This window comes from Carcharhinus amblyrhynchos, chromosome 2 (assembly GCF_965287045.1).
Source record: "Carcharhinus amblyrhynchos chromosome 2, sCarAmb.v2.hapA, whole genome shotgun sequence".
Classification (NCBI taxonomy): domain Eukaryota; kingdom Metazoa; phylum Chordata; class Chondrichthyes; order Carcharhiniformes; family Carcharhinidae; genus Carcharhinus; species Carcharhinus amblyrhynchos.
Genome location: NC_137325.1, coordinates 81,668,743 through 81,687,132, shown reverse-complemented (window position 1 = coordinate 81,687,132; position 18,390 = coordinate 81,668,743). Strand labels below are relative to the sequence as shown.

Genomic DNA, 18,390 nt, shown 5'->3' with positions numbered 1-18,390 from the left:
TACAATTATGAAATGAAGATTTAGAAGTTTCACACAGGAGAGTTAGCTGCTACCTCACAGGTTCAGCAATACACCATTGCTGACCTGATGAATTTACAGTACTGACTGTTCCTGACTTCATTCACATCTCAAGCTTTGCTGCACCAGAATACCAATTTGCTTGATTTTCTCCACCAAACGTCCATCACTATTCACAAGTATAGTGTCTTCTATGGTGGCTGGGTTGTGTGGGGAGGGCGGTGGGGTGGTGAAGAGAAGCTCTCTCAATGAATTGACACACTTGATCTGTGACTGCTTTTATTCTCTTTTGATTTGCTCCACTATTTCTGACAGCACATAAAATGCAAACAGTATCCATGGTAATCCATCAGAGCTATTAATAGGTGCTTCAAGTTGGCTTTCTTCCCTTATTAAATGTTAACATCCTCAAATTTCTATTGAGCATTGAATTTCCTTTACTGCGTATACATGATTTCCTTGAAACCTAAAATGATGGAACCTCTAATACAATTGAATAAAATACACAGCATTGTATAGCTAAGAGTTAAAATTCAGCATTTGTTGCTGTAGATTATTACCATCTGTTTACATTTGGTTGATCAGCTTGGCTGCCTAGCAGAAATATATTCTGAAATCCTGTGGTGACATCATCCCTCTACAGGGTGTAAGTAGCCTGAGACATGAATCTGTCAATTTCTAACCATCTATGTTAGATTCTGAAACTCAATTCAAAATTTTTAAGCACACTTAGCACGATGTACACATTAAAATACAATTCCAGAATTGACATGATTTCACACCCCCTGCCCAACAAGAAAATCTCAAATTTTGTGAATGGCGTTGATCTTGAAAGGGCACACCTCTTAAACGTACCCTAGCTAACAAGGCCATTTATAACAAAACCACTTTATAAAATTGATTTTAATGCTGATCTGAGAAAAAAGAAAATAACTTCAATTAATCTCTCCCAAAGTTTTGCATTTTACCATATACACCAGTACCATTTAGAAACTCAAGTAGGTGATATGATCCCCAAGCTCCTCAATGTTCTGACATGCTCCTCCCAAACAAGACCAATCCTGGAGGTCACACTGATAGGGGTCATCTATGCGGGCTCCTTAGGAACCAATATTTAAGACTTGCAAACACATTAGAGATAGATATACCGAAATGATTAGAAGATAGTAACTTCAGTTTAAAGAGGTCTTTAACCCTGACTACCAAGTCTCATCCCATTTTCACTTACATTGAACTCAAACTGGAGCCACTTTTCTGGATGTTAAATATGCATCATGTGATTTATTGGGGTGATTTTAATTTTGTTACATTTGATTTGCCAGTAGTAGCCAACATGACAGGTATTGCAAATCTGATACGTGATGACCACTGAATGAAGGGACTGATGATTGTAACAAGACCTAAGCCAAATGCCGATGCACCTAATACATTCAGCACATCATATAAATGTTCTTATGTGACGTCTGTGTCTGAAAGCTGCAATTCAGGCCAGGTAAACAAGGTCTGCCTTGTACGAGTCTGACAGAATATGTCTGCAAGTTAATCAACTTTGGGAACCATTAAAGCATTTTGACAATACGACCGCTTAAAATCACTTTCTCTTGCAAAACAATGTACCTATTCTGAGCACAGTCAAAACGTCACATCAGTATTTCAAAACGTGAGCCAGGAGCACCCTCTGTTGGTTTGCAACGATTGTTGCAAAATTACGACATCTCTTCATTTATACAGTGGCTTTTAAAAATATCTTGCCATTGAAAGTAAACTACTGTTTGATGGATTAAAATATTTCTTCTTAATTTAGAAACATAACCATTGATTTAATTGTGATATAAGTTAAAATATGAAATATAACTTTACAAAACACAAATTAACTGTAGTAAATATGTAGAACAGAACATCATGCCAATAATTCATTTCTCCTCCTCCTCAGCCTAACTATGCTATAAAATTAAAACACATAATGCCAGCTAAGTTCCAGAGAAATGAGAGAAGAAAAGCAAAATCAGACATTAACCCATAGTATATTTTACCGAGCTGAGCCGGCAGAAAGAAGTCTGGGAGTGAGTTTAACAAAATGATACCACAAGAAAAAAATGCTGGAAAATCTCAGCAGGACTGGCAGCAGAGAAAAGAGTTAACATTTCCAGTTCAGATGACCCTTTGTCAAAGTTGATCAGGCATCATTTTGTTAAATGATCTAGAAACTCCAAACCAGAAACCAGAAAGTAATTGGAAAAATGCTGTGTGCAACAGACTTCAAAAGTAACTATTTTTTTCCAAATTTAATCTTACTGTATTTAACCAAGTAACTATTTTTTAACAAGCACAATAATTTTATACAGAACCCAGTAATTTATATTTAATCTGAACAGATTTTATTTCACTTGTAGCTTTGGAGAGTCTTCCTATTAAGTGTAATGAGCCTAATAGATGACTACAAATAGCAACCAATATAAAACGGCTCTGCAAACAGTACATGTTGACAAAGTCTAATTACTTGCACCATCAACTGTTATATAATTAGAAAAATGTGCTCGAAATGTGCCGACTCTGACGACACCAATTGTGCCAAAAAACTATTTAATTGTTGCCGTAAACTATGGATTTGTTATTTGGCTGTCTGATGGACATTTTCTAACCTTTGCTAAAGTTGCACATTTTGTGCAAGCATGCTTCTCACTTGTCTGTGTATGAATGACTGGCAAACCAGAGAAAAGAAAACAATCTCTAAAGGCTTTTACATTAAAATCCAAATCATAAAGCTGGAGCCCTTTTATTTCTCCGCTAATAGTGTTTGGCTTGCTCAGACAGCCTACTGCACTTAGCTCCATCATCTGGCAATGCAAGGGAATGTTATTACACAGCAATTATGGCAGACTGGCACATCTACTAAGATATTGCAGGGTACATGCATTGCATTTACAAAGTCAAGAAACATTTAAAACAAATTTTAGAAAAAGCTGATTAGGATACATACAGAGCATTGAAAAAAAAGCAGCTGATTCCTTCTGCACATTAAGTGATATGACACAGATCTACTGAGCTCAGAGGCAGAAAGATCTCTATTGCAGTGTGCTGATGCTCTCCTATAGTGGTAGATTCAAACCGATGGCTCAGAAAAAATAAGTCGAACCAATTACTGCTCATATACAGACTGAGAAAATGGCACCCAAGAGTGAAATTTAAAAAAGCAAAGGTGGAAGAACTTTGTAGCTGCTAATGTCTCTACAGTAACTGGTTTCATTTTTTAAAAAATAAATAGTGCCCTAAAACAAAAACCACTTCACAACAATAAAGACATTTGATTGCTAATTTATTATCAAAATAAAAATCCAAACGAAAATTGGTCTGACACTGAAAGCAGGATTAACAGCAAGAGAGGATAATGTTGGGGTTAAATTGATCATGGTTAAATTAAATATATTATGTTGAGAATGTGATTTGTTTTATTATTAATGAAAAAAGGAGTGTTGTCTAAGGCATATATACACAGCTGACACAATAACAGAGAACAGTCTGGAACATTCTGAGAAAATGCTAAAATTTCTAGAACATGTTAATGGAAATTGTCATGACACTATTCTTTTTATTCCCCAAAGTTCATCGTGTCTTTTAACTTTAGAAATCCAGGTCACTGGAAGAAAGTTCGCAGTCATAATCCTTGATCAATAAATCTACTGAAAATAAATTCTATCTCAGTGCACTTTCCAGTTATCTGGACAACAGGACATTGCAGAAAGGAATGCTGTACTCTGCTGTTTCAAGTTCTCTTCCACAAAATTGTTGGTTAATGGGCTAAAAAGGGGCTCTGTGATGATCATAAATCATACTTTTATCTGTCATATGTACAGGAGTTCCAGAATACTGTACATTTGTTCTGGATTTGCTCTTGTTTCTGTCGCTGTATACCTGTAGAATGTTTCTCTTCAATCACAATTCCATTTTTCTGTGGGTGGCAAACATTGCTTTCCAGAAGTTAGGAAAGGGCATCAATATTTGATGGACCCTTGCCAGCCAGAAAGTCAGCTGGTCTGAAAAGAAATGTTCTTATATTCAAGTCAAAGGGACAATCTGTTAACATTGAAAATATTGATACTGTGATCAGCGCTACAACTTGCTAGCTGTAACCAGGTGCTGTCATTCTCAGCATCGTAACCAGCTCTTCCCACAGATGGCCTCCACCGTAGACGTTTAACAGTTAGAGTGTGGCACTGTCTAAAGTAAAAGCAGTTAAGGGAAGTAAATAAGAGACCAAGTTGATCATAAACATCAGACTGATCTGCGATGAAGTGTAAATTCCATTACTCATATAATTAGTGCACTATGATTCAATGTTGTCAGCTGACAGACAGATTTGTCAAAATGTTCAGGTACAGAACACAGTAGAATTACCATAGTTATTAACAGAAATGACAATTTATCATCCTGTTTGCAATTTACTCCAAATCAAGTCATATATCAAATCCAAGCTTGAATATATGATCAGATCCACAAATACATGGCCATGAAGAAGTGTGTAGCAACAAGTTTTGAAGATTTATACGTGAAACACAAAAAGGTACCACACAGTTTTGGTTTCCTTATTTAAGGAAGGTTATACAACCACTGGAGAAGTTCAGAGTAGGTTCACCAGGTTAAGTTCTGGAATGAAGAGGTTGTCTAATGAGGATAGATTGAGCAGGATATGTCAATACTCATTAAAGGTTAGAAGAACCTTCTAGAAATTTCCGTGGAGAAGTGAAGACTCTGGGATCTTTAAAATGGTAGTTGAGACCTGGATCTGAAAGTGCTGCTCCCAGTTCTAGTTGATCCAATTTTCATCAGTAGCATAATGGGGATGGTGCATGAAGTGCACAGTCATGAATTACAAATCTGCTGGGCCATTTAAACCCAATGAACACGACAAACATAACCTATTTTCATTCCTGGAACATCCATTTTATGGTGGAGATATAAATGTCCATTAAGGGTGGATAAGGTATGTAGAAATGATAGGTTGTCAAGTTATTTAAATCTCCTGCTCTTTAATTTTGAAAAAAACTGCCGGCCTGTATCTGAGAGTGAAAATAATCTCTTCTAGCAACTTCAATGTTTGAAGACATATCTTAAGTGCTATCAATATACCATTACTAATGTTTGACTGTTACCATAACCTTTCATAATGACAGCGAATTCACTATGAGTTCACAGTTTTATTGGCAGCTCCAAGAAGTTATTAAAGGATTAGCAATCTTTGGAGTGCGGTTATAAATACAATTGTTGGTTTTATAAGAGATAAATGACTTGAGGAGATTTAAATCTATTTTAGGGGCTGTCATGAATGAGCCATTTTTATATAGTGAAGTCTGTATTAGATACTTGAAATCTATTTTATTTCATCCCAGCCAGGCTCCTGAGGTCTGCTAATGGTGGATACTGAATGAGCTGGCATGGAGGACATAAGGTAGAGAGTGGTGGATGGGAGCGTGGGGTGGCATGGAGTTCATGGGAGTTCACCAGGACTGGATGGCCAAGCATGAGTTAGTAATGAACTGCATGAGAGGCCATTTGGGGCATGGGCTGCATGGATTGGCATGAGTTGACATGAACAGGACATGCAAAGTCATGAAGATGAGGCTAAAAGGGTCTAAAATGTTGCAACACAAATTGTGACAAACTCCCAAAGGACAGAGGTGAGGCTTTCAATTAGCCCGCGTTGGCATGCAAGGCGATGAATTATTAATCCAGAAACTCAGCTTATATTCTGGGGACCTAGGTTTGAATCCTGCCACAGCAGATGGTGGAATTTGAATCCAATTAATAACTATCTGGAATTAAGAATCTACTGATGACCATGATACCATTATCAATTGTTGGAAAAACCCATCTGGTTTACTAATGACCTTTCACGAAGGAAACCTGCTGACCTTGTCTGGCCTGGCCAACATGGGATAGAAGGATGAGGGGGGATCTTATAGAGACGTATAAGATAATGAAAGGTTTGGATAGGGTAGAGGTGGAGAGATTCTTCCCACTCAGAAAGGACAGCAGGGCTAGAGGGCACAGCCTCAAGATAAGGGGGGGCGGTTTAGAACAGAGTTGAGGAGAAACTTCTTCACTCAAAGGGTGGTGAATCTCTGGAATTCCCTGCCCGTTGAAGTGGTGGAGGCTCCCTCGCTAAATATATTTAAGTCACGGGTAGATAGGTTTTTGACAGACAAGGGAATTAAGGGTTATGGGGAGAGGGCGGGAATGTGGAACTGAGCCACTTCAGATCAGCCATGATCTTATTGAATGGCGGGGCAGGCTCGAGGGGCTAGGTGGCCTACTCCTGCTCCTACTTCTTATGTTCTTATGATTCCAGAGCCTCAGCAATGTGGCTGACCCTCAACTACCCTCGAGCAACTAAGGATGGATAATACATGCTGTATAGCCAGCAATGCCCAAGCTCCACGAATGAATAAAAAAAAAGCTCCTGTGGCTACCTCTGATATGCATTTGCCTCTATCTCACATCTGCCCTCCCGTAATAAAAAATTCGGGGCGCTTTTCTTGAAGTGGATGAGCTGAGCTGAGCTGGGCAATTCTGCGACTCAAACTCCCGTATTCAAGATGAAATCTAGCCCTATACAAATACAAATCTTTCTTCCTTTCCAGTGAAGCAGAATTCTGCCATCGAAATATATGCATATTACAACTCTTAACATCTATACAAGATGAAATCTCTTTGCTTCAATTCTCTTGTACCATGAACATGCATTTTATTCGAAACAGAACTCTGCCAATCCAATTAAGGGAGATTATTTAATAAAGTGCTGTTCCAGGGGAAGATTTATCTATCACTTAAGACAATGGGCAAAATTTTCTGTCCTCTCAATGTGTTTCTCAGCGGCAGGAGGCGGTGCATCATTCACTGGTGTGGGATCCTCTAGTCCCACCGTTGTGGGATTTTCTATTGAAGCCACCCCACGCCACCAGGAAACCCACTTCGGGGGTGTCTCACCAGCAAGACCATAGAATCCCATCAGCGTGAATGGCCAGAGAATTTTGGCCAATATTTTGATACTTATGGACATACTCATGATACCAGTTTTTAGGATTCTTTGAAGGAAAGACAAAACTTAGTTAAAATATAGTCAAGAACTCATTGAGACAGACCATGAATAATTAATGGTACCCAAATACACTCAATCATAACCCCAAGTATGCAAATTCTTAATTAGAATCCAATATTCAACTGAATATTCCCAAACAAAATGTATTTAAAAGCTAATGAAGCACTTTAAAAGCCATTCTTCCACATAGATTAACAGACAGTAGCACATCACAAGTTACTTCAACATAGTTTAGTGGCGCACAGGGAAACTGTAAACAGGATATTTAAATTATAGATTACAACACAACTGCATCAGCCAAGGTAATTTTAAAGGGGAAATCTTTATTCTCCCATGAATCAGATAAGAGATTGTTTTATTTTGTCAAGTTTTGATTACGGAGAACTAATTAAATAAAGTCATTCCAAGCCATATCCATAGCAATGTAACAAAGGTACCTATGCCGCTCATTACAATGTTAACCACAGCTTTTGTGCACACAAAGGATACAATTTGTCCAGTTCCAAACACTTCATCCAGTCTCTATTTGCTGAAGGATTTTCATTTGGTTTCCATCTGTATAAAAATATATTTCCACAGTCCAAGCCCACTGCAAGGATATAGCTATCAGAGAGAAAAACAAAATTAATCTTCCAAAATGTGATTGCTGCAGTTATATCTACAATGCTAGCTCTTATTTACACCAAATTGAACTGTAACATTCAACTGTATACAAGTGAGAGTGATATTCCCAAACTTCAAAAGATCTAAACATTCAGATTAATTTTCCTTTGGCATGTGGGTGCTGTGCTATAAATTCCCCTACACTTCATACATAAGTCATTGAATCAGAGATCCCTAGTGAAAGCATTTACTGGATTAAATGTTGAAGTGCTATCTTCCCAAGGAGGGTGCATTCATTTTCCAGGATTATCCTGCTGTGTAATCTGAACACAAAGTAATTCGGAGAACACATCACGGCTTTGTAAAAACCTCTTTCCCAGCCAGCATTCCAGCTATCTCCTAATGTCAGTTTCCTTGGTTTTTCTCCAGATCAGTGCATTTCCAATGTGGCAACATTGTTCTAAGCACTGACTGAAGAGCTAACACCCGTGATATTATTTTTCTAATACAGGCTGCAGTGAGAATGAAATTAACATACTTAATAGCTTTAAATTTGTTGTGAATTAGTGCAGACAAATTACTTGTCAAAAGGTGCAATCACCTTGGCATGTAAATGCTGACAGAGCTATATGAGATGCAGTGTGGAAAGAAGGGGAGAAATATATATTAAATATATTTAAACTGTACTCTGCTGCAAAAGCTCAAGGCAAAACAACAAGCATGTATTCCAATAATTTTTGAACAAAGAACAGTACAGTTAGAAACAGGCCTTTCGGCCCACCAAGCCTGCACTGACACATGATGCCTTTCTAAAGACTTTTTGCCTCAATGTGGTCTGTATGTATATGTCCATCATGTGTCTGGATTGAACTTGTGGTGAAAGGAAAGACGCAGAATAAAAAAGTAAAAATGATTTATTTGGTACCTCGAATGACTGTTAATGCTCAAAATAAACTTCCTGCATTACATAGATCTCTGTAATTGCACATTTACTTTTACAATGGTTCACAGAGTAATAATCGCAAAACAGAACCCTATAATGTATCAACCTACCTTCCATCCAGACTTGTAACAGGGCTGAAGCTGACAGCTGTGGCTGCATCTCCTACATCCAGCACTGATGAACATGGTCTGACAGTGCCCTGGCTGTTTCCTTCACTTCTTCCAGCTGAAGCCATTTCACCCCACACAACAAGCTACCAGAGGGAAAAAAAATGATTTACTGCAAAGGTCATGACATGACACTTACATCAGAATTACCAATTTGAATGAGCAGAAATTAAGAATTTAGAAATCCAAATATTAGAAATGGGAATTATAAGGAAAGGTTACCAAAGGAGCTTATGCAAGTAAAAACTATAAAGTTACAACCTACCAAAACAGTGGGTGTGATTTTCTGGCTATTCCTGCCAGCAGAAGATCCTGCTAATATTTGAATTTCTAAATCCTTAATTTCATAGCCTGTGAGCTGTATCAGCAGTGTAACTAAAAGATAGCATTTTCCTGATATGTCATGTTACAAAGGAAAAATAGAACTGAATAGTGCAAAACCTATTGCTAATATTAAGGTGTGAGGAATATCGCAAAACCCAGCTTGTATATGGTAACAAATTCTTAAAACAAACAATACCAGCAAGGGGGGGGGGGTCAATTGTTTTTCCTGGTGTTGAGCTGCCTAAGCACCGCTGGCTCTGCACCTACACAGGCGAATGATGAACATTCAATCACACTCCTGACTTGAAGATAGTGGAGAGTCTCGGTCGGGTCATGAGATGAATCAGTTGTCACACAGTATTCTGCTCTGCACTTCTCCTGTAGCTATGTTACTATAGCTGAAAATATAAAATTCTCCAGTCAACGATGAACCCCATGATGTTAATGATGAGAAACAATACCACCATCACTAAGTTTAAGGCTGGGTTGGGGAGCAGGTGGAGAGTTGGGGAGGGGAGGAAAAGGTTGCTGCGATTGATTTTCCTTATTCAATCACTTATGTGATGTGAATGCTGAACTCGTCAGTTCAAGCCTTGATGTTATACAAATCTTGCTGTCGGCTGGTATGACTTTATCCATTATTGATGCAGTTGTGAACAGAGCTGAATGGTGGAACTATCAATGAACAGCCCCATCCTTGACCTTGTGACAAGAGAGAATGTCATTGATGAAGTATCTGATGATTACAATGGGGACTCTGTCCTGAGGACCTCCTTCAGTAATTTCCTATAGCTGCAAAGATTGCTTCTGACAATCGCAACCATCTTCCTTTCAATCAACAATGCTTCAAGCCACTGGAGAGTTTTACCATGACTCTCATCGACCTGAGATTTGCTGACACTCCCTGGTGTCATAGTTGATCAAATGCTGCTCATGTCCTGGGAAGCTACTCTCATCTCTCTGCTGATAATTTGCTTTAGTGTTGATATCTATATCAAGAGAGTAATGAGCTCTGGCACTGAATGGTTTTTGAAACCCCAGCTGAGAGTTGGTGAACAGTTACTTGTAAATGAGTGCTGCTTGATGGCACTATTGATAACTCCTTCCATCACTTTGCTGATAATTGCAAGGAAACAGGTTAAGGCAATAATTGGTCTGGTTAACTTTATCCTGTTTTTTTTTCTATGTAGGATATACCTATATTGTAGAGGGATATATGAGAAATTATGTAAATTTCTCATCTATTCCTCTGTTGACCTGCTCAAAACACTCACCTTCTTGTCACGGCTTCCAGTGACAAAGTATTTACTATTGAAAGTCCAGTCACAGCACCAAATAATTCGGCTGTGTACAGATGTATTTTTATCAGTGTGTGCAAACAAGGAGAAAAAAGGATCTGAAATCAAAACACAATATGTTACAATTAAGCACAACACTTCCAATGTAATTTACTTAATTCAGATTCATTTAATTTAAAAATCATGAATATAAAAGCTTGATTATTCCCCATCTATTTTGCTGTTCCACAGTGCTCCTTTGTGGCATTAAGTTCAATCTAACTAATCATCTCTTGCCCAGTAGTTATTATTCATTATTCCTACATCTCACTGCCTCTTTTTCCTCCTTTCAGATGCTCCTCAAAACGTTTTGCTTTAACTAAGATTTTGATATTCTACCATAATAACTCCTTATTTGACTCAGTTTCGAAATTTAGATGCTAACATGCCCAGTTTTTTTTTGCTTTCTTTATTGTTGTTAACAGTGGTCCAAGATATTCTGTACAGGACACTGCACTTTCAAGTCACAGTAAGTTTCAGTGCAAAAGGACTGTAGAAAGTCTGAGAAAATGCATATAAACGTAATGAACTGCTAGTGACAGTCATTTATCACAGGCCACAGAATTGAGGCAACTATCGAGTATAGCTGAATTAAAGTAATCATAGTATTGATTTAATAATAGAATTGCAAATATATTTATTGAGAATTCTCTAAGAAGTTAAATGTATTAATATACCAAAGAAATTATAATACAGACACCTGTGTCTGTGATCATAAATAGAATAAACATTCAAGGTGAAAAATTCCTCATCGTATAACAATGTGGTTTGATAAACAGGGAATTTTATAGATTAGATGTCCAGATACTCCAATGTTTAGTTATTAGTTTTCAATTTGTACAGATTTTTCCCAAGTTATTTTCATGCTGACCTTTCTTTTCTAATACTGGCCCTTCTTCAGGTTAGATTCCAATGGACTAATACTTGTACCTTTAAATCTAGTTTTCAATTCATTGATAGCAGTCTCCTGCGTTCTAACAAAGAAAACACAAGTATGAATGCAGCTTCAAAGTTTAAAAAGGTGGTTGATTTCTTTGTGAAGTGATTGATTTAAATGATAGCCATAATTTTCCACACATGTTGATTCCTCAAAGCCATGAAAAGCACTGGAGGAGAGTAAGACGACTCAACGGGCAAATCAGTCCCATCTCCTTGAATGTTTTGTTGATTACAGAATAATACTGGCAGATGCTTGGAAGCAGATTTCTGTTGCCATTATAGCATCATTCAAACGTCACTGAAGGTGAAAAAGCAAAAACATCTGAGAAGGCTTTTTAAAAAATCTAAAATATTCCTCCAAATTGGTTGGTGGTTGTTTGCTTTTCTGTGGTGACTGTAAACTGAAAGACTTGAGTGGAGAGTTCAAGGAGGCGATCTTACCAAAAAAATTCTAAGTACCAAACTTGCGTGAAAATGGGAGTTTCTGACCGTTTTTTTGTCAGTGAGAAAAAAATTCAAATCTTACCACAGCATAAAAAATGAGGCAAGGTGTGATTCTTGCCAGTAGGGAGAATGGACGGAGTTTATTCATATCAGGAAGCTGGCTGCTGACAGCTGGAGGATGCCAGTGCACGTGTCTGATCTCCCACTAAGAGAAACCAGCTGTTTTAAGGAAATCACCAGAAGAGCAATGTCTGTTTTCCCAGTCTTGAAATTAAGGTAATGAAGGCAGTGGCATAATGAATTCCAAAGAGTCAGTACCCTCAGAGTGAAGAAATTCCTGCTCATCTCAGTCCCAAAAGACTTGTCCCTTATTCTGAGACTGAGTGCCCTGGTTCTAGAACACCCAGCTGGCGGAGATATCCTTTCCTCATCCCCAGACTTGTCCTTCAAGTGTTTTAAGAATTTAAGAAATAGGAGCAGGAGTAGGCCATCTAGCCCTTCGAGCCTGCCCCGCCATTCAATAAGATCATGGCTGATCTGAAGTGGATCAGTTCCATTTTCCCGCTTTCTCCCCATAACCCTTAATTCCCTTGTCTGTCAAAAACCTATCTACCCGCGTCTTAAATGTATGTAGCGAGGTAGCCTCCACCGCTTCAACGGGCAGAGAATTCCAGAGATTCACCACCCTTTGAGTGAAGAAGTTCCTCCTCAACTCCGTTCTAAACTGCGCCCCCCCCTTATCTTGAGGCTGTGCCCTCTAGCCCTGCTGTCCTTTCTGAGTGGGAAGAATCTCTCTACTTCTACCCTATCTATCCCTTTCATCATCTTATACATCTCTATAAGATCCCCCCTCATCCTTCTAAACTCCAACGAGTACAGACCCACTTCTGTAGGCTTCAACTGATCACCTCTCATTCTTCAAAATGCTCAAGCATACAGACCCAATCTCCTCAACCTCTCATCACAGAACAGTCCCGCCATACCAGGAATTAGTCTGGTGAACCTCTGCTGCACTCCAGCTGTGATCAAAACTGCACACAATACTTCAGGTGAGGTCCAACCAAAGTTCACTGAAGGAAGGCATCTTTACTCATGCACCCAAATCCTCTTACAGTAAAGGAAAACAGTACCATTTGCCTTCCTAATTGCTTGCTGCACCTGCATGTTAGCTTTCAATGACTTATGAACAAAGACACCCTTTGGGCATTGTTAGAGGAAATAAGGATAGTCTGGTATTAAAAGACTAATAAAATCAGGGTAGACTAATTTTGAAATGAATAGAGTGCAGAATAAGTATGATGTACCTGGAATTACAAAGGCACTGTTGCATAGAAACACATATAACCACTGTTAAAGATTTTAAATATGTATTTTTGAAAGTATCCTGTACTCCTTCGCCAAATACAGACTGCCCCAAAGGATAATGGAATGAAAGCTAAGTGAGATGAATCACATTCTTTAAAACAATATGGCCACAGAGCATAGTTTTTAATCCTATAGTTCTGAGACATTAAATTAATTTTCTACTGATAAGAAATGCTTAGACAGTGAGAACGGGAGCTTTTGGACTGTACGGCCTATGTAATTGAGAAAAGAAAGGTACCTTTGAACTCTACTACCTATGTAATTGAAGTTGCTAAGAGATAAATGGGTTGGGGGCTTCCATGTTCGAGGAACCAATGAATTCTCATGCTGCCAGACAGTAGGATGCAATTGGCCATGATAAATAATCCACCTTAATATGACTGGTCAAACCTATAAAGTTGAATAGATCGGCAGGCAGATGATTTCTGCAGAAGTATAATTACAGAATGTCTTGATGATTTAATTAGAGTAATTTGAGTTGTCTCGGAATGCTCTCCTTCCATGACGGAAACCAGGTCTGGACAAGAAAGTATGTCTTCAGACCAGAGTTGCTATCTCCGTGAGTTCTTTGTATTTGCTGAGCTGTATTAATAGAGGGAAATCTCCTACATAAAGCCAGCAAAATACATAGGTCTCTGAGATACTCCTACAAATTTCAACACTTCCCAATCTCATTATTTAAGAAATACTCCACATCTTTGTTCCTCCTACCAAAGTGGATAACCTCACACTTATCCACATTAATTTCCATCTGCCATGTGCTTGCCCATTCAGTTAACCTGTCCAAATCCTTCTGAAGCCTCTTTACATCATCCTCACAACTCACATTTCCACCGAATTTTGTATCATCCGCAAACTTGTTACTTAGATGTGTAAACAATTTGTTCAGCACTTATTCAATTTCTTAGCTCCAGTTACAGAGGACTAGCATGTGTTCTACAATATCAGTGAAAATAATGTGAAACCTAAAAATTTTGCACTGGTTTGTGGAAACAAGAGTCATCTCTTGCACAATTTTAAATATAATTTTAGTCAATTTAGTAGTTTCTAAAATAAAGTATCCTTTTTATTATTGACACACTACTCAAATGTACCCAGTCAATAATTTATGTCACATCAGAAGAATTCAATTAGGTGCTGCCAGTAACTATTATGATATGATGTCCATGTGTCTTGAAGGATGAACTTTAAACTGCTGTCAATCAGTACTACAACTGATACAAGATGTGATTTATAGTTAGTCTGCAAGCAGTAGGAGTTGTGCTCTAGTAGCGCAATGGGCTGGGAGACATCAATGGGGGCCCTTTTGCAGACTTCCTACTGGTGTCACTGCTTCTGCGTATCTCCGCCAGCAATGCGGGGCCACTGCGCACGCACCGATCTCTGCGCTGTCAGGTCAGTGCATGCACAGTGGTCTGCTCAGCACGATGCGGCCAGCGTCTTGGGTGTGTATAGGCCCCGCACCCTAGTTTCCAGAGTGAATTCTGCTGAGGCACTCTGTGATGCCTAGACTGTTGGTGATTCATTCTGGAAATCATGCTAATAAAACTCACAGGATTTACTCCCATTTTCCTGGGAATTTAGGATTTTTTGAGAGAATCCTGGCCTAGATGTTCCGTGCTTAGTCTCTCAGTTAATTCTATCTGTATGTAGACTTATCTTCAAACAAAGTATCCACGTTGTTTTACAGATTCTGGTTTATTATTGATACATTTACGACAAAGAGAAAAACATAGCGCTATAACACTTTTAAAACATAGGCCTAGATCTCCCATGAAGGGTAATCAGTGTCAACACTGGCTGCTATCAAGTAAGGTTAAATGTCTAGTGTGAATTTTAGTGAATGGGTGAGTGGATGAATAAATAAATAGACAGAGCGATAAGGTGGATAGGTGTGTGAGGTAAGTAGGCACGGTGAGTAGGGTGACAGGCAGGTGGGGCAGATAGGTGGGTAGCCGGGTCAGGCGGGGCAATAAGGTCAGAGGCTTGTCAGATGATGGGGGATAGTTAGATCTGGTCTAGGGTTAGTGTGGTTAGGAGGGGTCGTTAGGTTGGGTTGGAGGCGAGTCTGTTCAGGTCAGGGGGAAGTTGGGGGAGGGGAGTCAGTGAGAAAGATTGGAGTTAGGTTCTGGTTCTGTAGGTAGCCAAAATTAGACCAGGTGAAGTGCTTGAAGATTGGAGAGTGGCAAATGTTGTGCCTTTGTTTAAAAAGAGCTGCAGGGAAAAGCCTGGGAACTATAGGACAGTTAGCCTCACATCCGTGATGGGTAAATTGTTGGATGGTATTTTGAGAGGCAGGATCTACAGGCATTTAGAGATGCAAGGACTGATTAGGGACAGTCAGCATGGCTTTGTGAGTGGAAAATCATGTCTCACAAATTTAATTGAGTTTTTTGAAGGGGTAACTAAGAAAGTAGATGAGGGCAGTGCAGTTGATGTTGTCTACATGGACTTTAGCAAGGCCTTTGACAAGGTACCGCATGGTAGGTTGTTGCATAAAGTTAAATCTCACGGGATCCAGGGCGAGGTATCTAAATGGATACAAAATTGGCTTCTTGACAGAAGCCAGAGGGTGGTTATAGAGAACTGTTTTTCAAACTGGAGGCCTGTGACCAGCAGTGTACCTCAGGGATCAGTGCTGGCCTCACTGTTACGAGTCATTTATATTAATAATTTGGATGAGAATATAGGGGGCATGGTTAGTAAGTTTGCAGATGACACCAAGGTTGGTGGCATGGTGGACAGTGAGGAAGGTTATCTCCAATTGCAGCAGGATCTTGATCAATTGGGTCAGTGGGCTGATGAGTGGCAGATGGAGTTTAATTTAGACAAATGCGAGGTAATGCATGTTGGTAGATTAAACCAGGGTACTCAGTTAATGGATGGGCGTTGGGGAGAGTTACAGAACAAAAAAATCTAGGGGTACATGTTAATAGCTTCCTGAAAGTGGAGTCACAGGTGGACAGAACGGTGAAGCAGGCATTCGGCATGCTTGGTTTCATTGGTTAGAACATTGAGTACAGGAGTTGGGATGTCTTGTTGAAGTTGTACAAGGCATTGGTAAAGCTACACTTGGAATACTGTATGCAATTCTGGTCACCCTATTATAGAAAGGGTATTATTCAACTAGAAAGAGCGCAGAAAAGATCTATTAGGATGCTACCGGGACTTGATGGATTGAGTTATAAGAAGAGGCTGAATAGACTGGGACATTTTTCTCTGGAGCGTAGCAGGCTAAGGGGTGACCTTCCAGAGGTCTATAAAATAATGAGGGGCATACACAAGGTAGATAGTCAATATCTTTTCCCAAAGGCAGGGGAGTCTAAAACTGGAGGGTATAGGTTTAAGGTGAGAAAGGAGAGATACAGAAGTGTCCAGAGGGGTAATTTTTTCATGTAGAGGGTGGTGAGTGTCTGGAACAAGCTGCTAGAGGCAGTAGTAGACAGATACAATCTTATCTTTTAAAAAGCATTTAGACAGTTACATGGGTATGATGGGTATAGAGGGATATGATCCAAATGCAGGCAATTGGGATTAGGGGTTTCAAAACAAAAAAAAGGGCGGCATGGACAAGTTGGGCTCAAGGGCCTGTTTCCATGCTGTAAACATCTATGACTCTACGATTCTTCTGTCTAACACCATCTAGTTAGCCGCTCAACTATCTCCCAAGAAACTGTCTGAAGTGTCTGACTCCAGCTCAGATTTGGAAATTTGTGCATATGGTTTTGGTGAGAAGGGAAATTGTTTGTCAGAATTTCAAACTTCCTGGACAATTTCCACAGCGTCTGAGGTTCAGAATTTCCTTGAGATCCCAATACACAACATAGGTCATACATCTGGTCATCAATGGTCTGAGGACGCTCTGGGGAGAACTTTTTCAGTTCTGTGTTGTGGAGATGGTCTGGTAGGAATGCCGATAGTTACTCTAATCAAACTGCATAGGCAAGGTCACATTTAAAATTTTAAAAATTATCTTTAACTCAGCTCAGTTGGGCTGGATGGCTGGTTTGTGATGAGGAACGATGCTAACTGCGCAGGTTCAATTCCCATACTGGCTGAAGTTATTTATGAAGGTTCCACCTTCTCAACCTTGCCCCTTGCTTGAGCTGTGATGACCATTACATTAAATCACCACCAGCCAGCTGCCTCTCTCTCAAAGAGGAGAGCAGCCTATGGTCCTCTAGGATTGTTGCGACATTTAAATTACTCAATTATATGTTTTTTTTCCCTATTCATTTAAAATTACTGTGTCTATGCTGATCTATAAGAGAAAATGATGCAGGTCTGATTTTTCTTTCATTCTCAATGTGAATTAGAACAAAAGCACCCATTATTAGGGATCTTGGTGCTTCATGAAGCCATCTATAGCAAGACAACAATTTTACGATGATGGAGCAGTGCATAATTCCTCAGCAAAACTCTTTACCTTAATTGGCCTGCTGACAATATAGGTCCAGTATAAATGGTGTAAATTTCTTATCCCTTCTTGCTACGTTGAACACCCATGGAACGTTCAAGTATACACATTAAAACTTAAAAGGGAAAGTACTGGATGGACATAATCTAGTGATTAGAAAACACAAGCTCTAATCGGAAACATGTCGAAGACAACAATGTTCTGATAGTTATGATTAATACGTTATGATTAATTTAAAGTTTAGTCTTGGTATCCTTTTTCACCTGTACCGCTGCAATACAAAAGTTCTTGCAATAGCCAAGATGCAAATAAGCGAAACCAAGGACATATAACATAAAAGTCCCAGTCAACTTATCAAACAAAGGTTCAGAAGGTGGACAGTAATCAACACACATCAACAAACTACTAAAACCGACTGCCGGGAAAGACAGCCCATGAGAATAAAAACAGATAGCGTCACTGCAAAAAGACAGGATGAACAATGCTGGAATCACACATTACTGACAAACAGTGCAGCAAGAAGCTGTCTGATGGTCAATCAATGACATTGCTGCTATACAAATGATAGATATTATCAACCACGAAACACTTGGAGCAAGCTAATCAATAAACATAACAAGCACATCAGATATCTTGAAATGAATTAACCTGTGTAACTCACCAAAATATCAAAAAAAATCAATTCTACAGCTAACTACATTCAGCTAAGAACATAAGACAGAAGAGCAGGTGTAGGT

At 39.1% G+C, this 18,390-nt stretch overlaps 1 protein-coding gene across 1 annotated transcript in view; it reads right to left on the bottom strand.

Annotated features, from left to right (window-relative positions):
- Window positions 1-2,381: 2,381 nt before the first annotated feature.
- elp2 (elongator acetyltransferase complex subunit 2) overlaps window positions 2,382-18,390 on the bottom strand; it is a 146,531-nt gene continuing 130,522 nt past the window's right edge. Inside the window, exons 19-22 of the mRNA XM_080208010.1 lie at window positions 10,426-10,547; window positions 8,771-8,913; window positions 7,604-7,717; window positions 2,382-4,236 (exon numbers count right to left, since the gene is read on the bottom strand). Coding sequence (XP_080064136.1) covers window positions 4,080-4,236; window positions 7,604-7,717; window positions 8,771-8,913; window positions 10,426-10,547 — 536 coding nt within the window. The 3' untranslated portion in view covers window positions 2,382-4,079. The remainder of the gene's footprint in view (window positions 4,237-7,603; window positions 7,718-8,770; window positions 8,914-10,425; window positions 10,548-18,390) is intronic.